At 55.4% G+C, this 27,134-nt stretch overlaps 10 protein-coding genes across 10 annotated transcripts; 3 read left to right on the top strand and 7 right to left on the bottom strand.

The window, feature by feature from the left end:
- Positions 1–226: 226 nt before the first annotated feature.
- On the bottom strand, positions 227–2,151 carry D7B24_001224 (uncharacterized protein; the record flags this gene model as incomplete). Its single annotated transcript, XM_028635465.1, has 2 exons — positions 227–1,797; positions 1,863–2,151. 2 exons carry the CDS (start codon positions 2,149–2,151, stop codon positions 227–229), a joined length of 1,860 nt encoding a protein of 619 aa, XP_028492080.1.
- A 370-nt stretch (positions 2,152–2,521) lies between these two features.
- D7B24_001223 (uncharacterized protein) lies at positions 2,522–3,103 on the bottom strand (the record flags this gene model as incomplete). The annotated part of the gene is made up of 1 exon (XM_028635464.1): positions 2,522–3,103. One exon carries the CDS (start codon positions 3,101–3,103, stop codon positions 2,522–2,524), a length of 582 nt encoding a protein of 193 aa, XP_028492079.1.
- Positions 3,104–3,169: 66 nt separating this feature from the next.
- D7B24_001222 (uncharacterized protein) lies at positions 3,170–4,258 on the bottom strand (the record flags this gene model as incomplete). Its single annotated transcript, XM_028635463.1, has 2 exons — positions 3,170–3,994; positions 4,061–4,258. The coding sequence occupies 2 exons, from the start codon at positions 4,256–4,258 to the stop codon at positions 3,170–3,172; spliced, it is 1,023 nt and encodes a 340-aa protein (XP_028492078.1).
- A 752-nt stretch (positions 4,259–5,010) lies between these two features.
- On the top strand, positions 5,011–7,359 carry D7B24_001221 (uncharacterized protein; the record flags this gene model as incomplete). The annotated part of the gene is made up of 2 exons (XM_028635462.1): positions 5,011–6,440; positions 6,489–7,359. The coding sequence occupies 2 exons, from the start codon at positions 5,011–5,013 to the stop codon at positions 7,357–7,359; spliced, it is 2,301 nt and encodes a 766-aa protein (XP_028492077.1).
- Positions 7,360–7,405: 46 nt separating this feature from the next.
- On the bottom strand, positions 7,406–8,427 carry D7B24_001220 (uncharacterized protein; the record flags this gene model as incomplete). The annotated part of the gene is made up of 2 exons (XM_028635461.1): positions 7,406–8,042; positions 8,093–8,427. 2 exons carry the CDS (start codon positions 8,425–8,427, stop codon positions 7,406–7,408), a joined length of 972 nt encoding a protein of 323 aa, XP_028492076.1.
- Positions 8,428–8,984: 557 nt separating this feature from the next.
- On the top strand, positions 8,985–12,759 carry D7B24_001219 (putative NRPS-like protein biosynthetic cluster; the record flags this gene model as incomplete). The annotated part of the gene is made up of 3 exons (XM_028635460.1): positions 8,985–9,624; positions 9,681–10,077; positions 10,128–12,759. 3 exons carry the CDS (start codon positions 8,985–8,987, stop codon positions 12,757–12,759), a joined length of 3,669 nt encoding a protein of 1,222 aa, XP_028492075.1.
- Positions 12,760–12,914: 155 nt separating this feature from the next.
- On the bottom strand, positions 12,915–14,705 carry D7B24_001218 (uncharacterized protein; the record flags this gene model as incomplete). The annotated part of the gene is made up of 2 exons (XM_028635459.1): positions 12,915–14,406; positions 14,464–14,705. The coding sequence occupies 2 exons, from the start codon at positions 14,703–14,705 to the stop codon at positions 12,915–12,917; spliced, it is 1,734 nt and encodes a 577-aa protein (XP_028492074.1).
- Positions 14,706–17,965: 3,260 nt separating this feature from the next.
- D7B24_001217 (uncharacterized protein) lies at positions 17,966–19,441 on the top strand (the record flags this gene model as incomplete). Its single annotated transcript, XM_028635458.1, has 4 exons — positions 17,966–18,199; positions 18,257–18,614; positions 18,674–18,859; positions 18,999–19,441. The coding sequence occupies 4 exons, from the start codon at positions 17,966–17,968 to the stop codon at positions 19,439–19,441; spliced, it is 1,221 nt and encodes a 406-aa protein (XP_028492073.1).
- Positions 19,442–20,006: 565 nt separating this feature from the next.
- On the bottom strand, positions 20,007–23,816 carry D7B24_001216 (uncharacterized protein; the record flags this gene model as incomplete). Its single annotated transcript, XM_028635457.1, has 1 exon — positions 20,007–23,816. One exon carries the CDS (start codon positions 23,814–23,816, stop codon positions 20,007–20,009), a length of 3,810 nt encoding a protein of 1,269 aa, XP_028492072.1.
- Positions 23,817–25,096: 1,280 nt separating this feature from the next.
- Positions 25,097–26,845, bottom strand: D7B24_001215 (uncharacterized protein; the record flags this gene model as incomplete). The annotated part of the gene is made up of 3 exons (XM_028635456.1): positions 25,097–25,840; positions 25,888–26,247; positions 26,306–26,845. 3 exons carry the CDS (start codon positions 26,843–26,845, stop codon positions 25,097–25,099), a joined length of 1,644 nt encoding a protein of 547 aa, XP_028492071.1.
- Between the last annotated feature and the right edge of the window lie 289 nt (positions 26,846–27,134).

Raw genomic sequence — 27,134 nt, 5'->3', positions numbered from 1 at the left:
GAGAGCAAATCATGAAGCATTGTCGCACTCTTTGAGCTTTTCCAAGAGGGACATACTGGTCTTGACGAGCCAAATCCCCGTTAATGGAACCGTTATGCAACTTCTAGCAGTGATGCCCAGGTGGCATCGGCAACGCAGTTCACCACTCATATGGTATCTATTGTTACATATCTACTTCCCCCATCGTACAACATAAGCCATGGTACATGCATGACTTCCAGGTTTTCTAATCCTCCAAGGGGTCAGACACGGCCAGGTCATCGCCCAGCCTCCCAATCAGCTCGGCGTGCGACGGCCTGAAGGGCCACTTCATGAAAGCGTCCAATATCTCCATCCACTGCTGCTCGTTCAACAACCGTGAGCACATCCCAGACGGCCCTGTGCCAGGCAGGCCGCCCTTCGCCGGGTCGCGCAGGCTCGGGCAATTCTCCAGAATGCCCTCTCGTGCCCCAGGCCACAGCTTGTCCAGCGTGTCCTCCACTGGATCGAGCGACGATGACAGCATTGACCGCTGGATCAGGTCAAAAATGTCACCCGTGGCGCTGGACCCAGAGCCCACGTTGCGCAGGAGAGGGTGCATGGCCTTGGGCTGGATGTCGAGCAGCGCCGTCTCGACGTTGGGGAAGAAGTCGCCCGGCTCGACGCGCAGCGGCTCCCACGGCCTGCGGTCATACAGCAGCGCTGGCGGATCCTGGCGGAACAAGAGGTAGTTGTCGCGCAGCAGGTGGTAGTCGGCCTTTGAGTTCTTGGGCAGGGCCGCGACGCGCTCGCTGTACGCCTTCTCGCGCGCGGCGAACTCGTCGGCCGTCAGCTCGCCCCTGCTGTGGAGACGGGTGAGCTCCTGCTGCTCGTGGATCAGCTCGTCGAAGATGGCGACCTCGCGCTCGTTGCGAATGAGCTGATTGGCGAGGATCGCGCGCCGGGCGTTGCCTTTGGATTTGGGGGCGCCAAGCTTGTCTTCGGCTGCGAGGCGGTTGAGTTCATCCAGCTCTGCGAGGTAGGGGCGCACGACGTGCGTGGACTCTTTGCCGGCCAGGGGCTCGGTGCCTGTGTGGTTCTTCATGACCTCGTCGGTCAGGGCCATTCTGCGGTGAGACGGCGGCTCATTGATGCCTGCGGACTTCATCCGGGCGAGGGTGTTACGCGAGCTCTCAATATTGATCCACTGGTCGCGGGCGTACATCTTCTTCAGCTGCTCGGGGGTGACCTTGAGTGAAGCTGGGTCCTTGCCCGCTACCTCGGCGAGATGCTCGCACGAGAATTCGGCCTGGAGGGCAGTTTTCTTTCGGTTCTGTACGCTGCGCGGCAAGAATGTGCGCTTGTCATCGTCGTTGATCCAGAGGAGCATGCGCACGAGGCCATATTTCTGGAAGAGGGAGCCGAGTCGAATGCTTGTGAGGAGCTGATATAGTACTAGGACAGCGACCGAGTCGAAGTTACGGAAACGGCGTTTAGGGTAAAAGGACAGGTTGGCGGTCACAAGAAGGGTATCATTCCGTGAGGGTTCGGTACCAGAGCTTCGGGGCTGTTCGACCTGGTGTTCGAGGTATCCGAGAGCCTTGGTGAGCTCGGTCCAGAGAATCCCCGATTCGGGAACGAGTTTTGCGCCGGGCTTTTGCAGGAGGGGGTCGAGAAAGGGTTTATAGAGCTCAGCATCGGGTTCCATGAGGATGTGGGAGCGAGGCTTGAGAAAGTCGTTTAGCTTCTTTGACCAGACTCCCGCGCCGGGATTGATATCGAGCAGGTCGCACCCAACATGACGTTCCAGTGACGGCGCAATGTAGTCTATAACATCATCTGTATGGAATCCCTCGTCAGCGACACTGGTGGCCTCGGCCAAATGCGTAGGATGCTAGCCGTACCGCAGAACTTGTCATTGGTTATGTTCACCCGCGCCCGGTCGCCCTTAGGCTTTGCCTTTGTGGATTTTTTGCGAGTCTTCTCCTTCTTTTCGTCCGCTTCTATCTGTTCTCGCGTTCGCCGCCTCGAGATGTAGGACCACACGCCGGTGTCCGCAAGCGATTTGGCCGTTGGATTGGGTGTTTTGAGAAGGTCTTTCGGGAGGCTCGATGCCGATCGACGGCAAGATAGAGCCGCTATGCTGCGAAGCAAGGGGGAATTCGGGCGCACATTGCTACGACAAAGCCACATCTAGACAAAAGAAAGACAGAGCTTGAAGGACCGCGTTTTGAACATGGAGTATCGAATGTTTGGAGCCGTCGCAAAACATCGGCCGAGTGCAATGCACACTTCATCAGTCCTTACGATAAGGAACCGATAAGCCCCCACCCCACACGGAGCTCCTTCATAACGAATTCATCCTTAGTCATCCATCTCTGGTTACTCTCTACCCATTTTATGCGCTTTTATGGGTCACTCCTTTCCTAAAGGTCGAGTTGAGGGGCCATGTATCATCTGCAGATGCATGTGGGACAAATCACATGACTATGAGACCAGAAAAGAGCATTTTCCTGAAGCATCCTAACGAGCTATAAGAGATCCAACTTATATAACTTATACATCAAAGAGTGTAACGGAACAAGGGGCTCCTGTCCCCCATCTTCAGGAGCTGATCCTGGGTGTACCGAGCCCTGATATCCTCCTCCGACAAGGCCTCCTTCTTCTTGTTGCCCCATTTATACGCAGCCTCAGCAGCGAAGGCCATGAGCAGGCCGCTTAAGCCGAACGCCAAGCTGAGACCGAACCCAGTGTTGTACATGGGCGCGTCCGAGTCGAAGAACATGTAGCTGCCCATGATACCGCCCATGTTTCCGAGGGCAATGTTGAGGGCCAAGCCGACGGCGCGGCGCGACGCCGGCGCCAGGTTGTTCGCTGCCCAGGACGTGGCGGCCGGCATGGCCGGGTAGATGCCGATGCATGCAACAACGGCGGCAAAGTAGGACGGACCAATCTGGTCTTCAAAGTTGCCGCGAAGACCGAGCATAATGCTGAAGCCGACGCAGACGCAACTGAACGGGATGACGACGAAAGGCATCCGCCAGTAGTAGCGGTCCGAGAATTGGGAGAACACAATAGATGAGATGGCGCCGGCGACGTAGGGAGGGGCTGTCATCAATTGCGCCTGTGTGTTTTCGAAGCCCATCGAACGTGTTATGGTCGGGAGATTGAATTTCGTGCCTATCGCAGGTCAGTTAATCAGTCAAAACTATCACGGAGCTTTGATGTCGTCGAGTCTGATGCAGTTTAGAACGAGACCAAACGTACCGTAGCTCATGGCCGATTGGCAGAACTGGATGTAGGCCACCAGCCATAGTCTCCAATTGAGGACGCAAGCCTTGAGATCTTGCCATATGTACTTGTCCTCTTTGGCCTCATCTTGGAATCGTCCTCCCTGCTTGATGAAGTGCTGGAGCTCGAGGAATCGAATCTCCTCAGGGTCAAGCCATCTCCCACTGAGAGCGGGCGTGTCTACCAGGCAGAAGAACGTCATGATGCCCAGTGCCACGGTAATGATACCCTCAATGAGGAAGATCCAGCGCCAGCCCTCGTAGCCGCCGATGCCATCCATCTTCGCAATACCTGCGGCCAGCAACCCCGAAAAGGCACCAGACAGTGCGCTCATGCAGTAGAACCATGAAATGCGCGAAGCCAGATCTCGTGGCATGTACCAGAAAGTGCAAAGATAGACGGCGCCGGGAAAGAAACCGGCTTCGAAAACGCCGAGAAGCATGCGCAGAGCGAGGAGGCCGCCAAAATTCTGGACGACTCCGTGGAGGGTCATAATAACGCCCCAGGTTGTGACCAATATGCCCATGTACAGAGATGGACGCTTGAATCGCTTGAGTAGAACGTTTGAGGGTACTTCGAGGAGGATGTAAGGGACGAAGAAGAGGGACAGGACAATGTTCCACTGAATACCGCTAATTCCGAGATCGACGTCTATGCCCTCAATCTTGGTGTTTCCAATATTGGAGCGGTCGAGGTGGGAGATGAGGTACAACACCGCAAGCATGGGAGTCAAGCGTACGTCGACCTGCAGACAAATCGTTAGGACTGCAGCTCTCAGACTTTCATCCCGGCACAGGCTTGTCAGACTTACTTTCCGCATTGTTCGCTTTCTCTGTTCCGGTGTGTAGTTCTCGTAGAAATGAACATCGTCGTCAGTCAGACCCAAGACGTGGAACGAATCAATGACCCGAGCATGAGGTGCCTTTTCGGGCACGTCATCCGACACGTCACGGTTGTCGTCCACGAGAACAATTTCGGGCTTCTCGGTCGAGAGATTGTTGTTGGCCATTTTCGCAGCTTGGGACAGGCAGCCCTGCGTCAAAATGAGGCGCAAATGGTGCAGTATCTCCTCAACTTGACCCAGATTCTCTCTCGTAGTTGAGAAAGTCGCGAGATCAAAAAGGCTGGCTATCGAACCGCAGTTCCAGACTAAATGCGCGCGAGCGCCGAGCTTTTGTAGTCTGCCATCATCTGTGGCATTCTCTGGGGAACATCCTCGCCGTGGCACATGGCGCAACAGATTTGCCCTCTCCCCTTCGCCGCAGAAGCTTAGGTGCGTTTGTGGAGATACCAAGACCAATTTACGTGGTGGATCGCGCGGGGTCTAGCAATTGATGCGATGGAATCCGTGGCAAGGATTCTCTTCGCGCCTGGATGGTTACAAGATGCCCCAGGTTGAGGGAACAGAAAGCTGCTCAGACTTCCAAGACTTCGTCTTGGCCTTCGTGGAGACTGGGAAACTGGGCTCTTGGCAGTCTTATGGCCACCGAGCCGAGACGGAAAAGACGGATTTACTCGCATCGACAGACTGCGGGGCCCCGGATCTGAAGCTCGGCAAATGGGCGTCGCATGGAGAATCTCCAGTCTCCCCGCAGTTCTCCAGTATTCATTCTTTATCCGTCCCATCCCCAGCCAGTTTCCGCCTTGCTCTTCACTCTTTTCAATGTTTCTCCAGTTGACCAGGAATCCGTCCCTATCGCCCGCTTGAAACGACCCGAGTATCTTTGCCCAGCCCAGGCTGTGCAAATGGGATCAGCAGCAATGGATTCACAAGCATCAACCCCCACAGCCGCGGCCGCGGCTCGCGTCTCCAAATCGGCGCAACATTCGGCGGAGAGCGCGTCCGGTTCTTCTCCTCAGCGCATGTCACGCAAACGCAGCCTTTCGACAGCAAACGGTGACACGCTGGGCTCACCTGGCTCTGATGACACAATTACCCACAACCACAGACGAGGCAGTAAAGGCCACAAGGTCAGCAGGGCATGTGACCACTGCAAGCAACGCAAAGCCAAGTGTAGTGGCACAATACCATGCGCGACCTGCTCCAATAGGGGGCTGACGTGCCTCTATGCGGCTCGATACTCGAGGGGCCGTCCGCCGACCCCGCCACCTTCACGGGATCATCATCCGGCGGCAGCCCCGACTCACCATGTCAATGCAAGACTTGACCACCAGACTGAGCCCCGAGTTACTGTTTCTCAACCTGAGAATATGCGCTTGAGCGTCAATCGTCTCAGTGAGAGTGTACCAGCGTCCCGTGCGTCCCCTGAGCTCGGTATGGCGGAAATTGAGGGACAGGTTTTTGATCCCACATCCGGCGTGACCTTTCTCCACCGAGCATGGAAAAGGCTAGCCAAGCATGACGGTGCCGTTCCTGTCAATGATTCCCATGCCTACGCCTCCGTCCAACACCAACCTGTTATGCTGGCCGGAGACAGACCTCTGCCTCAGACCTCGGAAGAGGACATTTACAGGTTGAACTTGCCCGGCCATCAAGACCTTGTGGATCTGCTGGCCATGTACTTTGATGTCTGCATTGCAACATACCACATTGTGCATAGACCTACGGCACAGTCTTGGCTGGAGACCATCGAAACAAATGTCCAAGGGGGACAGGTACCTTGGCAGGGTCTTGGCAGGGCCAGGACGTCCATCGTACTAGCCTGCCTAGCTGTAGCGACAGCACATCGTCAAAAGTCGCGTGGTCTTGCTTCCGACCAGGTCGACGCGCTCTCGCTGTCTCCAAGCGATCACCTCTTCTGTGTTGCTGCTCAGCTCACGGACGCGGAAACCGGGTCCCCGCGACTCGAGTCTGCTCAGGCGCGAATCATCCAAACCTTGTATCTCTTGACCACCTCTCGATTCAATCGAGCTTGGTACACCTTTGGCAATGGACTGCAAATCATCTCGGCATTGGGTCTCCATCGAAAAAGTGCAAGAAAGCGCCAGCTCACTTCGAGCCCGGTCGACTACATCCAGTCGCAATTCCGTGTTCGAACCTTTTGGACAGCGTACATCTTGGACAAGTACCTTGGCGTGATTTTCGGGCGTCCAAGGCATTACCATGATGACGATATTGATCAGGTCTTACCGGACAAGATCGACGACGACGATATGACAGCCCAGGGACCCATCGCCGTGGGCGGTGAGCAGGCAGGCGCTGCAGCAGAGGCTTTGATATTTCACATCAAGTAAGGCTTCCGACCTGGATTCAGATATCATGACTGATAGTTTGTTAGGATCGCCCAGATCATCAGCAAGATATCGCGTGAGGTCTACTCGATCAAACCCATATCGGAGGAAGAACGCATCTCCGCCGCACACCGACTCAGCAAAGAGGTCCACGAGTGGAAGGAGAGCCTGCCACCGTATTTGGGCTCCATCCATCCTTCAATGCTAGTTCCAAGCTTCAGGCGGAAATCGATCGTCCTCAAGCTTGGCTACAGTCACGCCATTATGCACGCTAACAGGCTGTTCCTCCTGGCGACGGTGTACCCGGAGAGTGAAACTCAGATTGCCGAGTGTCTGGGTGCCGCTCGCAGCGTGTTCGAGACGGTTGATGGCCTAGCTGCAGAGGGCCCAATCTTTCACGCCTTTTGGTGGACGCAGTATGTCACCTTTTGCGCCTTGGTAATCTCGTATGTCTGGGACATACAGCTCAAGCGAAGAGGTGTCGTGTTGGTGGGAAAGGAGCAAGCCAAGCATACGAGATTGATAGAGCTTGCGCGGCGGTGCCAGACGCATCTTGCCAAAGCAACGGCCACAAACTCTCCCAGTCGGCGGTATGCCGTAATCTTGGAGGAGTTTCGTTCCGAAGCCATGGGCAATCCGCCAGTGCCCGGTGGCGACAGTGGTCAACTGGCTGAAGTACAGCCGGGACAGGCGATGCACTCTGAAGCGCAGGTCGGGCCGCTGCAGGATGTGTCCTACTATCAACTGCCGGGGCCGGAGGGGTTGGACGTGCCCCTGGACCCTAGCGGACAGCTTGGACATAGTCTTCTGGATGAGTGGCATACAACGGATTGGCTTGACCTGGATTCCTCAGCATTTGGCCCATACATGGATTTGGAACCGAGTTCCCTCCATTGGATGTCGGACATTGGTATCTAACCTGTTTTATCTAGCCTGTATTCGATTTATTTTAATTAATGCCCCTCTACACGGTGAACTTCGTCTTGTTCTCCTCTGCGGCCTCTTGCGCTACTTTCTTGGCCTCCTCTTCTCCGACTTCCTGGAAGATATCGAAGCCCCACCTCGTCTGCCAGTTGAATCGCTTGTTCCTCTCCAAGCCGTTCAGCTTCTCAAACACACCAGCAGGAAGTTCTCGCACTTCAAAGTTGCTCTTAATACGACTCGGCGTGACACTTTTTGGCAACACAACGGTTCCACGCTGGACGCCCCAGGCGGCGAGAAGCTGCCCCCTGTCAACGCCGAGCTTATCGCTGAGCTCTCCAACCAGCGGGTCGTCAACTGTCCGAGGCTCGCCGGTCTGGTTGTTGCCGAGCGGAGAGTAGGCGGTCAGCACGATGCCTTTTGACTTGCAGAAGTCAAAGAGCTTCGGCTGTTGGAGGTAAGGGTGTGCCTCGACCTGGTTGACGGCCGGCACGGTCTTGGTGGTTGCGAGAAGAGACTCAAGTCTATTGATAGTGAAGTTGGAGACACCGATGGCGCGGACCTTTCCAGAGGTCACGAGTTCCTCCATGGCAGCCCATGTAACCGATGGGTCAATATCTGCCAGCGCAAACACGCCATTGCCCTCAAGGGGAAACCACTTTCCAGTATTCTTGAAAGCGCTGATGACTGTCAGAATGTAGACAAACTCTCCGTTGGCGGGATCACTCACACTGGCCAGTGCATCAAGAACAAGTCGAGGTAGTCGGTACCGAGGTCGTGTAGCGTTTTGTTGACACCGGCCTCAACATCTTCAGGTGCGTGATTTGTGTTCCATAATTTGCCAGTAAGGAAGATTTCAGATCGAGGCACACCTGACTTTCGGATTCCTTCACCGACTTCTGCCTCGTTGCGGTAGATCGCGGCGCAGTCAATATGACGGTAGCCGGTCTTGAGAGCAGTCTCTACCGCGATTTCGACTTCACCAGGTTTGGCCTGCCAGGTGCCGAAGCCGACGGCGGGGATCTTGGCCCCTGTATTGAGGGTGAGATGTGTTGCGAGAGGCATATCGATGACGAGAGGAAAGCAAGGGTGAGGATGGTAGGTCAGACGAGAGCCGGTTCTGCGTGTGGACAGTCACAACAGTCAAAAAGACAGCAAAGTTATAGTTGGCATGTATCCCAGCTGCACCAGCCAAACGTCAACGGAATACGACCTGTTTGTAGTAAATCGAGAAACTGTCATCGTAGGCTCGTTCCTAATTGGGCGGAGAAGCGATCACAGGCTCAATCAGGAAATCCGTCGAATCCGTCAAATCCGTAGGCTGCCCAAGCACACCGGATTTGTGCCCCTCATTTTGGCATCAGGGACATATCCGTTACTTAGCCTTATAATCTGGGGAAAAGCGGGTTCGATTTATCCGCATCAATCTGCGTCCTATCCGTCTCTGCCGATGTGCCGTCTAAGATCTGCTGACGGCATTTCAGTCTAATGGAAACGGATATGACAGACCACCCTGGTTGTGAATTCATAAGGACAGCGACCCTTGGCTCTCAAGTGGCTTTCGAGAAGATAGGCCATTCTCTTGAACTGCCTCCAACCGCAACTGAACACCAATTCCACACATGGCGCCTCCATCAGTCTATGGGCCCACGGGTCTAGTCAGCCCCAGCAACTCTCCACTGCAATCGTTCGCCAATCCCCAGACAGCCATCGTTGAAGATGATTCCACAATACAGACCGTGGATGAGCTCGTTCGACGGAGGGCACGAAGCCATCCTGACAAGGTGATCGTGTCCTACCCCTCCACGGGTATTGAATACGTCGACTACACCATGCGTCAACTTGACGTCTTCGCATACCGCGCGGCAAAGTCATACCAGCAGTCACTTCCCGCGCGCCGGTCTTCGACAGAAAAGCCAATGACGGTCGCAGTCATCGGGCCGTCAAATTTTGAGTATCTCATCACAATGCTTGCGTTGACCAAGCTGGGACATACTACACTCTTTCTATCGACCAGGATCTCACAGGAGGCTGTTGAGAACTTGATAAAGACGACCGGGGCGCAGGTTCTCATCGCGGATCCTCGCCACGCCGCAACCGCAGAAGTCGCTCAGAAATCGCTTCCAGGCCTGGAAATTCTTGAACTCGTGAATAGTTCAGCCTTTGATTTCGAGATTGAGGTTCACGCAGACACGCAGCTGGATGCTCATCTCGACCCAGCAATCGAGACAAACAACCGTGTCTACATTATCCATTCAAGCGGTATAGTTCACCCAATACCACTCAGAGCCCTCATACATTTGGCTAATTCGGTGCAGGTTCCACGGGCTTGCCCAAGCCGATTTATCAGACTCACAAGTCAGCAGTTGCCAACTACGCCTGGAGCATGGAGATGAAGGCATTCATCACGTTGCCATTGTATCATAACCACGGCATCTGTAACCTGTATCGCGCGATCCACTGCGGCAAGCAGATTCATCTGTACAACGCTGATCTTCCCCTGACCCACAACTACCTGGCTAAGATTATGCGAACACACCGATTCGAGATCTTTTACGGTGTACCATATGCACTGAAGCTTCTCTCCGAGACGGACGAGGGCATGTCCCTCTTGCGGGATCTCAAGGTTGTCATGTATGGAGGCTCGGCTTGCCCCGATGACCTTGGAGATTCTCTGGTTGACCACGGAGTTAACCTCGTCGGCCACTATGGAGCGTAAGTTACCCGCCTTGTCACTACAGGATTTGCATTCTAATGATCTGCAGTACCGAAGTTGGTCAATTAATGACCTCTTTCCGCTCCGCGGATGACAAGGGTTGGAACTACGTGCGTGAGACGCCCAAGCTATCTCCATATCTTCGATGGATACCTCGCGGCGAGAACCTCTACGAGTGCGTTGTGCTCGAGGGCTGGCCCTCCAAGGTAGCCTCAAACCAGGACGATGGCTCTTACGCGACAAAGGATCTCTTTGAACCCCACCCTACGATCCCCAAAGCTTGGAAGTACATTGCTCGCCGTGACGATACCATCAATCTCGTCAACGGTGAAATGTTCAACCCCGTATCTACCGAGGGAACCATTCGCTCCAGCAAAGATGTGACCGAAGCCGCCATCTTCGGTGTTGGCCGATCGGCCTTGGGTGTGTTGATTGTCCCTGCCGCATCGCTCGGGGGCAAGACCGAGGAGCAAGCCTTGCAAGTCATCTGGCCCGTGGTTGATGCTGCATGCCGCAACGTCGAGGCATATGCCAAAATCCCCAAGAGCCTCATCAAGATCCTACCCTATGGCTGCGACTACCCTAGAACCGATAAGGGCAGTGTCATTCGCCAGGCTTTCTACAAGACCTACGCCAAGGAGATTGACGAGACATACGACAATGCGGATGCCTCTTCCGGCGATCTTCAGAAGCTCACCCTGGAGCAACTTCACGAATTCGTCCGTCAGTCCGTATCCAAGGCATTGGGCAAAGAGACTCCCTTTGAGAATGATACAGACTTCTTCTCGCTCGGCCTGGACTCGCTGCAGGCCATTCAGATGCGGAGCGACATCTTGAAGACCATTGACGTCCAGGGCCACAAGCTTGGGCAGACGGTGGTTTTCGACCATCCTTCGGTGGAGAACTTGAGCGCGTACCTGTTCAGTCTTTCGAGTAACGAAACGGCCGTAGAAGAAACGTCGGTTGAAAGTGAGATGCGCAATCTCATCGAACGGTACTCCCAAAAGCCAGCATCGAGTGACCGGGCCCCTTCGGCCGTCGCCGTCACTGGCGCAACAGGCTCGCTTGGAGCTCACGTCGCTGCAAAACTTGCCCGAGACCCCACGGTCTCAACCGTGTACTGTCTTGTACGCGCCAAGTCCGACAGCGAGGCCGCCCGGCGCGTGCAAGCGTCTCTGGTCCAAAGACGCATCTACCACGGCCTTCGACTCGCCGATCGCCAGAAGATTGTCAGCCTGGCGTCGGATCTCTCAGACGACCAGCTCAGCTTGACGACCGCGGACTACACCCAACTGACCGAGACCCTGCGGTCCGTGATCCACTGCGCATGGTCCGTCAACTTCAACATGCGCCTTTCAAGCTTTGAAAAGTCCAACATAGCCGGCGTCTCGAACCTCATCTCCCTCTGCAAAGCGACGCCGTCATCGGCCGCAACGTTCAACTTCTGCTCCTCTGTCAGCACTGTCGTCCGCGCGACGACCGTCCCCGTTCCGGAGTCTCTTCCGGAGCTCGAGTGGGCGCAAGGCATGGGGTACGCCCAGTCCAAGTGCGTCGCCGAGCACCTCTGCGCCCGTGCCGCCGAGCACGGTGTCACGGCGCGGGTGCTACGCGTCGGCCAGATCGTCGCGGACACGGAGCACGGCGTCTGGAACGACACGGAGGCGATCCCGCTAATGCTGCAGGCGGCCGTCACCATCGGGGCGCTCCCTCGGCTGAGGGAGACGCCGTCCTGGACCCCCGTCGATGTCGTCGCCGCCGCCGTGTCCGAAATCTCTCTCTCGGACGCCGGTGGTGTGTTCACCAACGTGACGAACCCCAGGGTGTTTGACTGGACGAATGACTTGCTGCCAGCGCTGAGGAGGGCGGGGCTCGAGTTTGAGGAGGTCGAGCCCAAGGAGTGGGTGAGGCGTCTCCGAGCGTCGAACCCTGACCCGGCGCGCAACCCGCCGATCAAACTCGTCGATTTCTTCGCGTCCAAGTACGACAAGACAGAGTTCGGTCCCTCCAAGTCGTATGTCACCAACAAGGCCTGCGAATTGGCACCATCGCTGGCGAGTGTAGGCGTCCTGGACCAGCAGCTTGTCGACAATTTCGTGACATACTTCAAGGCCAATGCCTGGGCTCAGCCTACCGGCAAGCCCGAGATGAAGAAGACGGTTGTCATCGTAGCTGGACCATGCGGAAGCGGCAAGTCCACGCTGGCGGCAGTCTTGTCTCACAAGCTCAAGGTTCCCTTCATCGAGGGCGACTTGCTTCACTCCCGCGCCTCGGTCGAGAAGATGGCTGCATCCCAAGCCCTGACAGATGCGGACCGCTCTGCCTGGTTGGAGCGTCTCGGCAAAAGGGCCGTCGAGACCATCTCTGATCTCGGATATGATTCGGTAGTTCTGAGCTGCTCCGCTCTGCGTCGGCCTTACCGAGATGCTTTGAGGCAGATCGTCGGTAAAGATGTGCAAACCATCTTTCTGGACCTGCAAGGCGAGCCTGAACTGCTGGCCGCTCGCACAAGCGGCCGTGTGGACCATTACATGCCCCCGGATCTGGTAGATAGTCAGGTTGCGGTCTATGAGGCACCTGATGTGAGCGAGGTTGACGTACTGCCTCTGAACGCTGCACCAGCGCCGGAAGAGGTGGCTTCCGAGGCATTGTGGCTGTTGGGTCTCAAGGGTTTGGTGTTTTGATATTTTGCATAAGTGTGTACGGCAGCCTCGGGTTTGTGTGATTTGGCGATTCATAAGCCCTTCAGAAAAAATTACCCATGGAAAACATTGCCACAGGAATCGAAACATCTATTACCACGTCTAGATTTTGCGGAGCCCAAACGTGATGCCCTTCTTTACCAACTCCTGTTGTTGAACACCTGTCTCCGTCTTTCGGGGGGACATATCACGTTCGCCCTGCACATCTTGCCCGTGCTTTCATCAACATGCCACTTATCCGCTCCCGGAGTCCGCCTCGAGTAGAAGATTCCCTCAGGATCCCACTTCTCCTTGACTTCAAGCAGTTTCTCCCAGTTCTCACCGTACATCTCTCTCCTCCAGCCTCTCATATACGCATCAGCTTCATTGCTGTAGGAGCCGCCCTCGGGAGCAACCTCCGTCAGCAGTGGGGCCAGCTCGTCGCGGAACATCTCAACCTTGGCTTGCATCTCATCCTTTGCGGCGTTTTGCCATGGCCAAGTCATGATGACGAGAGCGTCGGCGTCGCGCCACGCAGGGTGCACGGCGGTGGGGTTGTCGGTACGTTTAAGTGGACGCATGGCGGTGCTGGAGGTCAAGGCACCTGACGAAACGATGCGGCGCATGACGGAAACGAGCTCGGCTCGTCGCGAAGCAGACTTGAGCACTGCACGGGGAATAATCCGACCGCCGGAGGGGTACTCTTTGGTTGGTTGGGAGGTGGCCATGTTCCGCGCTACATGCTCCATGTATGTGGGTACCTCGTTGAAGGTGGTGTAATGCGCAATCTTCCTCTCAGCGAGATACTCAGTAAATGGAGAGAGGAGAACCTCAACCTGCGCTGCTGTCTTGTTGTAGGCCGAAAAAGGGAAGAGGCCAAAGTGCTGCGGCCCATAGGCATAGGTCACGTAAGCGCCGGCATCCGTAAATGTAGGGATCAGCGAGTAAAACTTGTCAACCATGGCCCAGAAGACATCCGGCGCCAACGAGGAAGGATCGATGAACATGGAGGCGGCACCCATGGTCAGCATGGGGTAGACGCGAGCCGTCATGGAGACAACGACGCCCCAGGTGCCAGCGCCGCCGCCGTTGAGAGCCCAGAACAGATCGGCATTGGTGTCTCTGGACGCTTTCACAAGCTGGCCCCCAGCAGTGATGACCTCGAATTCGAGTGTCTGGTCGGCAGCGAGGCCGTACACTGAACTCAAAGGGCTGTGACCTCCACCCTGGACGTAGCCGCCCGCAGGGCCGACGGAGGAACAGTAACCGGCAACCATGACGAGGCCTTTGGTCTCTAGATAAGATTGGGCCTCAAAACCCATGATGCCAGCACCCATTTTCAGAGCAGGTCCTTTATAGTACTTGTCCGACCACTGAATGACTTCGCGATCCTTGAGGTTGCTGACACGAACGGCAAGGCCTCCGTAGCCAATGGATCGACCATAGAAGTCATGGCCCGTGTTCCGGATCACGAAACGAACGTTGTGCTTTTTTGAAAAGTCGAGGGCGGCGGCGATATCTTTCGCATCTGAAGCATCCACAGTGTATGAATTGTAGTTGCCGATGGTGCAAGGTTCGGTGCGGTTGGTGAATGGATCACACGTCTCACCCGTAAAGTAGGTTGTCATCAAGGACGATATGGATCCGTAGCTGAAAATGGACGTTAGTACGACGAGACTTGGTATTGCTTGAGAATCGGCGACATACTGGACCGCGACATCATCCCAGCTGGCCCTCAGCTTCTCACATGCAGCTTCATCGTACGTAGGGTCGTGACAGACAGCGCCGATGGGTTCGACTTTGATCAAGTGCCCGCCGACCGTCGAGTTCAGCTCTTTCCACTCCGACTGGCTCGGCCAGCAATCCTCTGTCGGAAGGCAGTGGCATGTTTTCGCAAAGCTCTTGGATGCGAAAGCCACCACACTGGCAGCGAGGTAGAGGGACCTCATGGCGGTCGTAGGTGGGGGCCTCGAGAATGGCGATGGTGCCGCGGAATGTACTGTTTGGGCGGAGCAGATCAAGGAGACACGGCGAGAGGCAGAGAGTCTTGTCCCTCAGAAGAACGCTCAAATTGTTTGTTCTCTCCAGTGGTGTACCGAAAACCCCGAGCGAAAGACAACAAGCCGAACGCTGGCCATCAGAGGTTCCAGTCACGAGGGGCACAGACGAGAAAGCTACATGGCTTTATGTGAACTCGTTAAGCTCGGTCAAGACACGAGAGACTGGTACGACCGAGCGGTCGGAGGGACCCAACTCTCCGTCTCGCAGAGGACAGTGGAGGTCCAGATCAGGGTAACCTCGTCGGAGGAGGCGAAGACTTGGGGCGCGATCCTCAGAGGGGCGGGAGAGCCAACGACACACCAGGGAAGCGAAGCGTGATGCTGAGCACATGCTGGTCAACGGGTGCAGCCTGGGCATCTGATCGAACCTCTCGTCGTTCGCGAGGTGAGAGAAGGCGCAGACTCAAGGTAGCCAAACAAGAGGCTAAGGTCATGGACGCTATTGACCATGTTGCTGCAGGAGCAAGGAACAAAGTCTGACGGACAGCTTGGCCTGCTGGTGTGTACAGATAGAGGGTGGTGCATTGAGCTGCAGAGGGAAATTAAGTGAAGACTAGAAAAGGCGACTGGAGTAGGCGATGATATGCAAGAGAGGCAAATAGGAAAGGTCTGATGAATCTGATGAGGCGAGTGTCTTGGAAGACCAGGCCAAGGGAGGAAGTCCAGGGATGACAGAAGCCTCCTGCCTGTGGCTTGGTCACCATAGGGAGCCATGGAAAGAGCGTTGGAGTCCCTCATTGGCCAATCCGGAGTCCAGCCAGGTGCTTGCTCAGTGGAAATGGAACTGCAGACGTGGAGCAGCGACGACTCCGCCCGCACAGCATCCGTGCCTGCCCGCGACCTGCGCCTGCCACCCGCATATAGCTGGGCAGGAGGTAGCTGCTGGATTTCAAACCGAAGAAAGGCTCTTCCTTCCCCCTCCTTCATTTAGGTACCTAGGTACTCAAGGTAAATTTCCAGCACCCATCCATTGCGAGTTTACCTTGCCTTGGCCGGATAAGTTGATACCCTCATTTCATCTGCACCAATAGTCGAACCATCACCAACACGTCTCGCCTTCGAACAGATGTATCTCTCTCATTTGAAACCACCCCTCACTGGCACACCCAGACGGACGCTCCACCCACCCGACCAAATCCTTCCCTGGGACCACATCGCTTCTACATGTACGCTTCTCTCGAACCTCGAACGAACCCTACACAGCGCCTCTTCTGCACCCCCGCATCAGTGCATCAACAGCGGATGTATCGCTTGCAATTCCCCACTGGAACTCTCCCTTCGGATCCCGGCAGAAGACTCCGCTGAGCCTGTTCAGCAAGCTCCCGTGGCCTTGTCACCCCATCCCCCGGTTCCTCGCTCTCGACCCCCCTGTACCTCCACCTCCCCGGCTGTTGCAAGCCCTTCCGCGGCCCCTGTCCAATCCAGCCTCTCCTCGACCGCAAACCGTCCATCACACCTCGAACTACGTGTTTCCAGGGCTTGAATCCTTCAGCAGTCTCGGTCCAACCTGTCGCGTTGCCAAGACCATCCTCGATGGTCTTTGTTTCTGCTGCGGCCGTTCTTCTGCCGCCACCCAATGTGGTATTGTAGTATCATCGCTCCAAGTTATGCGCAGGGTGCAATATCCCAACGTCGTCCCGTTTTCCCCACGCCGCTTCATCCCCTACGGATCTCTTCCGGGAAAAGAAATAAACGAACGTCTCTCGCCTGAGACGTGGGGCCTCCGATCACTAGCCCTGCCTCGACGCACAAGGCCTTCTGTACGTGACGATGAGCGTGAAGATCCATGCTGCGCCATCAAGTTGTCTCCTGGCCCTGGCCTTCTTCAGCTGCACAGTTCACATTTCGACATTATGCCGGATTTCTGCCTAAGGAACAAAAGAGCTTGGCTGTCAGGTACCAAGCCTCTGGCGACCCGTCGCGCTGCAGGTTCACATGCTAACCGAGCTGTGACATGCCGTGCATCACTTGAGGTGGGGGTGGAGTATGCTATCGAACTTCTCCCGACAACTTCCTCCGCAACCAACGTTGAGCGAACACTCGGGATGTGAGACACCTGTGGCAACGTGCCACCTTGTTCGATTCAGGCTGACGTGGTGATGAGATGCCTTTCCTTTCATGTCGGGATGGACTTGAACCAACGATACGTCTCCAGTCCGTCGTGCTTTGCCTCGTCCATGCGATGAGCAATTTGCCCGGGTCGAGATTAGAACAGGTCTGCAACCTGGGAGCACACCTATTCCCTTGGCAGTGATGATCCTTCACTTTCCGGCCGCCGGTCTAGTCTCACATGCCAACGTGCCGTGCCGGCTAGCATTCCATATAGCGCGGCACAGCTCCCGTCCATAACCACTTGGAACGCAGCCCCCGGAGCGTTTGTACGTTCATCCATCTCCTTCATCATCCGAGTATGACTTGGCACGAACAGTGGCAGGGTTGTGGCTGTAATGTTCGATATCCAACCACGGCCTTCACTGAAAAGCCGCCTCATGTATAGCGATCCTTCGTGGCGCGCGAAGCACACCATCGACCTATCCCATCAGCCTTCAAGTGCAACGATAGCAGGGATACCAGATTCCAAAAAGGACGGAGATTTTCTGGTTTGACCTTTTTTCGTTGTCCTGCATCAATCCTTACAGCACACATCGGACCGAGACATGGGGTGCGTGGTGCGTGTGACCGACACCCGCCCTGGCATTGAGCTTCCTTTCTACCACAGTTCCTGGACAAGACGCTCTCCGTTCCTTGCATGTGTCCCTCAAACTTGCAGTGCTTGGCCCGGTAGATACCTCCAGGCACCCGGGAACTTTCTTTTCTTCCTTGACGAGTGACAATCGTCTCGGTTCGCTGAAGATATCCTCGATATCCTTCGCACTTGAGAACCAACAAGCATGTGCGGAAGGTCCATATAACTAGGCGCTACCCAGCACTGGCTTTCTTTGCCCTAAACACTTGACGTGTTGCCTCGAGTGATTACATCTGACCGATACAGGTCTCAACAAGAGGTTCAGGATATGTTCTAGCAGCCTAGCGCTCGCTGACCGTCCTTTGTCTCATGCTTTCAAGCCCTACAGCGCCGTGGGGTTGGTTAGGCTCTGACTTTGGCCTTGAAAATTGAAGGCATCAGACTCGAAGCAAAACAGCGCATCATGTCGACTTTGCGAACCATCTACGCCCTCGCGCGGAGACAAGATGACCCGGCAGCTGGCGATATAGCCGTTCCCACAATGCCTGTTCTCACCAATGACCCTGCTCCGACTGTGGTCGCTTCCATATGGGTCATGATGGCCTTTGCAACCCTCTTTCTGCTCCTCCGCATCTACTGCAAAGCCGTCCGCACACGGGGCATGTGGTGGGATGACTACATCATGCTCTTCGCTTGGGTGAGTCTTCTGTGGCTGCCGGGCATGGTCTCTTCCCATGTAGCTGATGACAGGCAGTTCTTTCTCCTGGCCGCCACGGCCGTCCTGACCGAGCTCATGCGAATGGGCTTCGGCCTGACCCTCGGCTTCGTCCCACGCATGCACACCCTTTCCACGACCGCCGACGTCCTCAACAAGGTCGCTCTCGGCCTCAGCAAGACCTCTTTTGCCCTGACCTTGCTGCGTGTGGCTCAGGGGTGGCAGAAGTGGTTCATCTGGTTCATGATCGTGACGATGAACGGTGTGCTTGCGACCAACGCCGTGACGACGTGGAGGGCAGCCTGTGATCGCGAGGGGCAAGATAAGTATGAAGCTGTGTTGCCAGGATCATGCTGGAGTGTTGTCGACGCTGTCATCATCGCCATGGTGGCAAACAGTACGTTTGCACTGACCCAACCTAGAAGCAGTGGTTGGATGCTGACGAACGGGGAACAGGCTACTCTGCTCTGGTCGACTTTGCCCTTGCTCTTCTTCCGTGGAAAATTGTGTGGAAACTGCAGATGAAGAAGTACGAAAAAATCGGTGTGGCCATTGCCATGAGTCTCGGCCTCGTAGCAGGCATTGTCGGCGTCATCAAAGTAGTGTCAGCTATGAGCATCACTGCCGGCCCGGACATTCCCTGTACGTCTGCTTCCCTCCATTTTCCCTTTGTTCTCCTCGCAGTCTCCTGTCATCAGAACCAGTTTCCTGCCTTCTACAATTTCAATCGGGCTGTATTATAACCTATCTCCTCTATCGGGTGCACGACTGACGAGGAAAGATCGCCTTTCGATGCTCTTCATCTGGGGCCAAGCCGAACCAAACGTCACCATTGTCGCGACAACTATTCCCGTTCTTCGCGTCCTCTTCCGCGACATACATCGCTCAAAATACCCCGCGGCGGCTGGCGTCTCTGGACAAGGCGGCGGAAGCAGCGGTGGCGGCTACCTGCGGTCAAACGGCGCGTCGCGGTTCCCCGCCTCCACATTGCGGGGCGCCACACTTGTGGGCGAAGGGTCCAAGGGGCGCGAGGATGACGAGGACAGCGAGGGCAGCATACTCAGGTCCAAGGGCGGGACTGTGCGGACGGCGGAGGTGACGGTGGATTCCAGTTCAAGGGCCGTGAGCAGAGACGGGGATGTGGAGGAAGTTTTTGAGATGGTGGACGGTCCGCGGGCCGTGGCCAGTGTTGGAGGTAGGCCCTCGATGGGCTTGGCATTGTGAAGTGGTGGAAAGGAATGGAATGCATGCACTGGATGAAAGCTAGTCTTTTCTTTGCTGTAAGCAACCCGCCAGAGTCTCAGCCCGTGTCGGCAATGGCTACTGCGCCGCAGATGTCGGAACTGAAGGCATCCTTGGAAGGAAAGCCTGGAGCACCATCCACGAAGCCCACGATCTTCGTTGCCGTGCGCCCATGATTGCAGTGCCTTCCCAGTGGGGTAGTTGCTGCTCACTCTGCTTGCTTCAGAGCAAGGCAAGACAGACAGGCAAAGAGAATACCGCTAGCATGCCCAGGCCAGTCAACGCAGAGTGGTTACGAAAAAGGGGCGGGTAATGATAAAGCGACAAAAACTAGCTCATCATGATATCCTGTCCTACCAGCCGAGGACGGCGTTTCCAGTACCATCAAACATTCCAATGCTTTGCTCCAACGCCATGCCGTCATCACGATCGTGTCTCAAGGCCAGCTCTCGCACCGTCGAGTCTACTTTCTGACCAGGTCTACTCTATAATCAACAAGAGGCACTCTGCCTCATCTTTGCAGGAACCGAATATCCCTGCCCGCAAACTAGGCTCCCGCGATGTTTGAACCTACCCCTACGACTGTCCCGAGAAGAACCTCAACTTTCTTCATGAGGTCGGGGATCCGGAACGGCTTCGATACGACGTCGTCCATGCCGCTCCGTCGCGCGGCAGCCACCTGTTCGTCTCGGACGTTGGCCGTGACGGCGATGACGGGTACGTGCCCACGGATTGTCCCGTCGTTCTGCATCTTTCGAATGACCCCGACACACGTTAGTCCGTCCATGTTTGGCATCTCAAGATCCATTAAGATAACCGACAGCTTCGTCCCGCCATCCTTGCGCCAGTGTGTCTGCTGTAGGAAAGCCAGCGCTTCAACGCCATCGTTGGCAACAGCAACCCGTGAGCCGAGCTTTTTGAGCTGCTTGACAAGAACATTCTGGTTGACGAGGTTGTCCTCCACTACGAGTATGTCGAGATTCTTAGGGTCAAAATCCGGCGCTGGGAATGTCTTGGCAGCGACGAGATCGGACGCAGCGGATGTATGCGACGCAAGGTCCTGGCGCTGAGGAACGACGATCTGAGAGGGGAAATTCGCGCTGTTGCCCAAATCGCGAGCCTGCGGGAGAGACTGCGCAACGGGTGTAAGCGACGGCGCATCGGCGCGCCGAGCAGCGATGAAGAAGCCGAAGGTGCTCCCAGATGCCGCCTTGGATGCAACGCCGATCTGACCACCGTGAAGCTCGGCTAGCTGACGAGAGATGAAGAGACCAAGGCCGCTGCCACCATATTGTGCGTGGGTACGGGGCGAGGCCTGCGAGAAGCGCTCAAAAAGTACCTTCATTTCCTCTGGTGTGAGTCCGACACCAGTGTCAGTGACGCGGAAGTTAAGGTAGCTTATTTCTCCACTTCCCCACTCTTCACCCATGACTACTTGACTGTTGAGCGTTCGAGGTGGGATGTAACGAAAGTCCGGAACGATGACGGTGCGGGGCGATTCCCGCGAAACATTGATCGAGACAGTGATGGTTCGTTTGGCGGCGCCGGCGGTAAACTTGATGGCGTTGGTAATGAGGTTGATGAGAATCTGCAGTACGCGGCTTGGATCCAACATCATCCATTCAATATTCTCATCTTGAAAAGACGGATGAACATCGTAAACCATCTCGATCTGCTTGGCCTGCAGTTCCGGATCGAACATTTTGATTGCTCGCTTGACGACCTCCACTGGTTGAGCGCTGATGGGCGTAATAACAAGAAGATTCGAATCCAACTTGGAGACGGTAAGAATGTCGTCGACGATGGACTTTTGGTGCTGAACACATAACGAGATGGTCTGTGCCGCGTCCATACAGGCCTCAACATCTTCTTTTGACGGCATCATTTGCTGGGCATGGTGCTGACCAAGCGTGGATAAGATGTCGTCTGCACATTGGAGAATCGCCGAAAGAGGGTTTCGCATCTCGTGCGATGTGATGTCGATGAACTCGTTCTGCTGCCGGCGCGTTTCTTCAGCCTCTTGGAGCCTTCGGTTTTGCAAACCTTGCGCCCATTTAAGATGAGAAATGTCTGTGATGGAGCCCATAACAGACCGAACCGAACCGTCAGGTGCAAACTCAGGCTGCGCAGTTGCCATGACCCAGTAGTCGATGCTCTCGCCGTGCAGATCGACAGGTTGCATGCGCAACTTCTTCAGCTGCAACTCGCCTGTCCACGCTTGGTGATCTGTTACCAGTCGTTCCCAGCCCTCTAGCATAGTCTTCTTGCTACCGTCCTCGATCTGCTCCATGAACGACATCTCGTATACGACGTCTCTCGGATGGCCCGTCATTTCAAAATAGCGGTCGTTGCCCTCTCGAAGAACACCATCGGGGCTGACTAGATACATGCCCAGAGGCGACAACTCTGTCATGCGGCGCATTCGGCTCGTCTGCAGGAGGAGCTGTTGAGTCAGGTTTTCCTGCTCCAAAGCAGCTGCCTCCGCGAGATCGCGGCTCTTCTTGACTTCGTCCTCGTAGAGCATGAAAGATGCCAGCGAGGTTGACATTTGTCTGTTCAGCATGGATGTGAATGACTTGTAGCCATCGTCATAGAAGCGACGAGGGCTGATGCCAAGCATCAGAAAGGCGAGAACATTCTCCCCATTGGTTGGGCGGACGGGGAAGATGATAGCTTGCTTGCATGGGTCACCAAATCCGCGCCAGTTGATGCCTTCGAGTAATTCCTCCGGCAAGGTTCCGTCTCTCGTATGAAGCAACGTCGGTTCTCTTGTTCGCATGGATTCCCGGAACGCGGGGATGAACCCGTCGCGACTGCGCTTAAGGTCAAGCTGTTTGGGTGCAGCTATGTGGCCCTCGGGAATTCCGAGGGATCCCTCAAAATGGCATGACTTGAGAGACATGGTGCTGCCTGAGGACACAGATGACTCGTTGTCGTCCTCGGCGTCGACAACAGAGTAAAGCAAGGCGAAAGGTATATCGAAGTGATTATCTTCAAAACTCTCCATGAGAAATTTCCAGAATTGCTTGATGGACTTAGCCCGGGCTACATTTTCGCCAACCTTGTTGATCGTCTTGGTTCGGCGCTGGTGCAAGACTGACTGTGTCGTCTCAAAAGGCGCATTGTAGAAGCCAAGAATCCGGCTCGTGCCGCCATACAGCGGTGTCCAAGACCAGGAATAAAAGGTCTCCTCGAGGAAGCCATGCCGTTCAATAGGCAGATAGTCGTCCTCCTTGCGAATACTGACACCTGTCCGCGCGCATTCGGCAAAGATGCCGCTTACGCCATCCCATAGCTCTGAAAAGGGTCCCGAAAACCCCGTGCCCATGAGAGAGGGGTGCTTATTACCAGCGACCTCGGCAGCATATGCCTCGTTGTAGAGCATGGTCAGGTCGCTGCCCCAAAAGAGAGCGGCGGGGAAGGGATTTCCCATGACCAGGTTGACAGTCTGGCGGAACTCGCGCGACCACTGATTGAGAGGACCGAGAGGGGTGTTTTCCCAGGCCACGGTGCGAGCATAGGCGATGTGAGCCGAGAGGATGCCTTTGGGGTTCGGTACAGTCCAGTCTGCAACGGCCTTTTCTGGTGTCGCGAGATGGAGGCGCGCACTTGTCGAGGTGGTCCCCGTCTCATCAGAGCTTGTTCCGGCCGTCTTGTTGGGGTTCGAGGTTTGCGATGAGAGACCATGCTGCTTGGTGGAGGAGAAGAGCGTTGTTCCTGCCGTTGAGATGCTAACGTCTGTCTGCGCGGCTGTGACTTGCTGGTCGAGATGACCCGTGTCTGATGTCTCCTTGGATAAGGAGGGAGTCGCAGGCCGTGAGGTGGTGGCCGTGATCAAGTTGCCGCTGATGAGCCTCCAGCGTTGGCGGACAGTAGAACCAGTCCACAGCATGTGGCGGTAGGTGAAGGAGAGCGGGAAGACATCTTTGGAGTTGTCGAACTTGGTCACGCCCGTTGCCCAGCTGCTGAAGTCCTCGTACGTCGTGTCTACTGCCGCGTCATTGGCGACGGCATGAGGAGTTTCAGCATCTTGAGGAGCACATCCCAGCACAGCATTGAGAAGCAGCTCATGCGTGCGGAGAGCCGAATTGCAGAAGACTGGCCAGATGCGCTTGGCGCCTATTGTGATGCCCTCATCTGGGTCAAGATCAATGACAAAGGTGGGTCGCGAATCCTGGTCGAGGACCTCGGTGATGGTGAGGGTCTGCAGCTCGAGGAGGGAGGCAGCACGGTCATCGTCCAGCTTGAGAGGATCCTCAGATGTGTGTCCTCGCTGGGCGCTATCCTGCTCACCCCAGGGTAGATGCTCATGTTCGGGAGCCGGGTACGGTGGCTCATCGGGGGAAGCGTCGGCCATATCGTGGCATGGTGCAGGGCTGGACGATGTGCGGACACCTGTGATTACAAGGTGAAGGGGGTGGTGAAGGTTTGTGTGAGGCTCGAAAGAGGTAGGTTCGCGGTGGCAAAACGCGTGTGGTGAGCAGGCTACAGGCTAGAGATGCGCCGCAAGATGGACGAGACAGATTGCTGTGGACTAGGTACGATAGGGTTACGAGAACGGACTGGGGAGCAGGAGGGAACGCCCTTGTCCTGCCGAAACCCAGATCGAGATCCAGCCTTCCTTCCCTCTTCGTTGGCCGGGCGCGGGGCTGGTGCGAATCTGGGAGTAGAAGGTCCTCCCGTGCCTCCTTCTCCCTGTCCATCGGAACCCCCCCCCCCCCCCCCCCTCGTGACTGCCTGCGTCTCTCAATTGGTGCTGGCGCTGTGACTATTTCCTTGGCACCTCAGCACTCTTGCCCCTCACATTGGATTTTGCCGGGCGTCACCGCTCAGGGTGACGCAAATCTCTGGCGAGCGAGGCGTGAGAGGCTGCTCCTGCTAAGTGATGCCATTGGCTGTTCCTGTTTGTTCCTGCTCGCCCGCCTCGCATTCCTCCGTTAGGCACCAAAATAAGCCACAGGCGTCATTGGTTGTCATTTGGACGACGCACATGCAGGCGTCCTAGCGTCCTAGAGTGTAGCTCTCATCACGCGGAGCAAAGGGCCCAGAGACCTCAAAGAATCCAAAATCGAAATCCACCGTTGAGCACATGGCAATCCACTTCCGGGGCCTTTTGAGCCTAGGATTCTAGCCCGAGTCGGGCCACCTGCGTGCGAGTCATGATCAAAGCCTGCGGCACGCGGGCACTGCTGTCTCAAGCTGTCATGCTCCTTGGTATTTCTGTCTATTCGATAGAATCAGAACTGACAGCAGAGTCACGATTGCTCGGCGTTGAGCCCTTGTAACTACCTCGGAACGCGAGAGCAGCAGTTCATTCAACTCAGAATTTACAAATGTCCGCTTTTCCACTCGACATGCTTTAACGGGGGAGGCCTTTGCTTTATGTATGGCATTTTGATATGATGTCACCGATATTGGGCGGTCTAGAAACAGAATAATAGACTGTTTCCAAGTGACAAAAATTGTTGATTTGGTAGTATGAAAATGTGGCTGGCTTGCTGATCCGCAAGGTGCGGCAACTGTTGGATCCAACTCAACAGTGTCAGTCCCATCATTTGACTTCAGATTACGCATCCAACGACTGCATCCCATTTGATATCAAATTGATAACCTGCGGCTATGCTTAAATCATCGGATTTACAAAGCCATCACACTCCGCCCTCCATCTGATGTGAGCCGGGCGCGGATGTTCACTCTCAAAACCCGATGGGAGAGACGCTCTGCAGCTTCAAGAGTCTGGTTGGAAACCTCTGGGCTGTCATTCCCATTGCTTGAGTCATCAGAGCTGTCGGTATCGTCATTTTTGACGCCCTTATTTCCATCCGTACTTTCACGACCAAAGTTTTTGCTGTCAATGATGGAACTGGGCGAGAACACCAAAGCCTGGCCAGTGCGAAGGTTGACGATGAGCGAAAAGAGCTCGGCAGCAGGGTCTCTCCCGCGGACAGTGATGGGGTGCACGCCAGGTCTCCCATGGTTCTGCTCAGCCCCGGTCTCCACATCCCCTGCAGGCACCAACGAGGACACTCCAGCCAGATGTTTCTGAAGTGCGCGGAGCCAGTCCGGAGACGTGAAGCGGTGGACGATCGCCACGGAGCACAGGTCGAGGAGCTTTGTCGAAACCGTCGGCTCCTGGGTAGAGATGATGACTCGTGTGCCGAGATGTCTTTGCAGCCGGACGACGCCCAGCAGGTTCTCCGTGAAGATGCACGACTCTGGCGAAGTGTCCCTCATGTACTTGTGCGCCTCGTCCAGTGCAACTACTCGACTGACGCTTTTGTCCCCTTCAAGAAACAGTTGGAGTGCGATGTTGAACAGCGAGCATGCCATGTCCGACGTGACACAAGGGCAAGAAAGGTCGACGATGATGAGTTGACCTGCCTAAGACTTTCGTAAGTATAGCCCCAACAAGTCGAATGGAAACTTACGCGAGGCGTCCAGTCGTTGCCCCCCGTCGTTTTCATCATCTTTTTCTGTTTTTTCGAAAGAATCGGCGATGATGCCATGAAGCTCTCCAAAGTGTCCAGTCTCTGTTGGAGGGGAACCGATTGCGCAATTTGTAGATCTTCTTTGTTCATCCTGGCCTTGAACTGCGCATATTCAAATGGTTGGCCGGAAGTCTGCTGGCTAATTCTCATTTCCCTCAGGATGCGTGTCACAACGTGCATGTAGAGGGGTACGTTCCCGGCGCCCACTGCCATTAGGTTGAGCATTCTTTGCGTGTTGAGATCTTCGTCTCTCAGGCGGAAAGGCTCAATGACGATGCTGGGAACCCGGGCATAGGTATTCTTGTAATTTTTGTCGTCAGCATAAATTACTTGTTATTGCTGCATGTGTGATGCTCACCTTGATTGTCTGGATGTTGGTGGGCGCACAGAGAACACGAACTCTTACTTGCAGGTCAGACGCGAGGAAGGCAGCTTCGCAGGGAAGCCCAATCAGATCCGAGTTGAATCCATCGTAATGGAACACGATTCCCGTCAGAGGATGAGGGAGGTTGCCAAGCTCGCTGCGTAGCAGACAGTTCTCTAACAGACAAGCAAGCGTGTTGCTTTTGCCAGCTCCTTGGCTGCCACAAATAAATGTTGAAGCCGGAGCGGTGACGTTCTGGAAGAGCCTTGCGGAAAGAATATCCGTCTTGCTGTCAGAACCATTGAGCTGCTTGGACGAGACACAGCTGGCTCCAATGAGACCGTGTTGGATGTCTGGGCAGGCCCTAAGAGCGGGCACTGTCAACAGTGGACTGGAAGCAAACTCGTCTTGATGTTGGTCATCCTGAGGCGGGACAAGATATCGAAGCTGAGCTTCAAGGTCGGAATCGAAACTCTCAACCCGGGGGGCAGATGCACTGCTGGTACTCCCCGAGCTCTGGGAACTGGAAGCCATAGTGTCTGTGAGTATGGACGAGTGAGTGTTTTGCGCTGTTGATCATCTCATCTTCTTGTGTCGTTCCATATTACTTATACCCGACAGTACAGGCTGATAAGAGGCTGCTGGAAGAAGCAAGAACTCTTGAGGTCGTTCCCCGTCTCGCCAAAGAGAGACCTGGACTCCTTTCAGGATGCTGGTACTACAAGCGGTAATTGGTTGAAAGGCAGTGTGCCAGGCTACTAGATTGTAGATTGGTATCCTGCTTGATTTGGAGAGATCCACCTACATGCTTTTTCTGGTCGGC

The sequence above is a fragment of the Verticillium nonalfalfae genome (genome assembly GCF_003724135.2).
Source record: "Verticillium nonalfalfae strain VnAa140/NRRL 66861 chromosome Unknown scaffold_122, whole genome shotgun sequence".
Lineage (NCBI taxonomy): Eukaryota > Fungi > Ascomycota > Sordariomycetes > Glomerellales > Plectosphaerellaceae > Verticillium > Verticillium nonalfalfae.
This window is presented reverse-complemented; position numbering and strand designations above follow the sequence as displayed.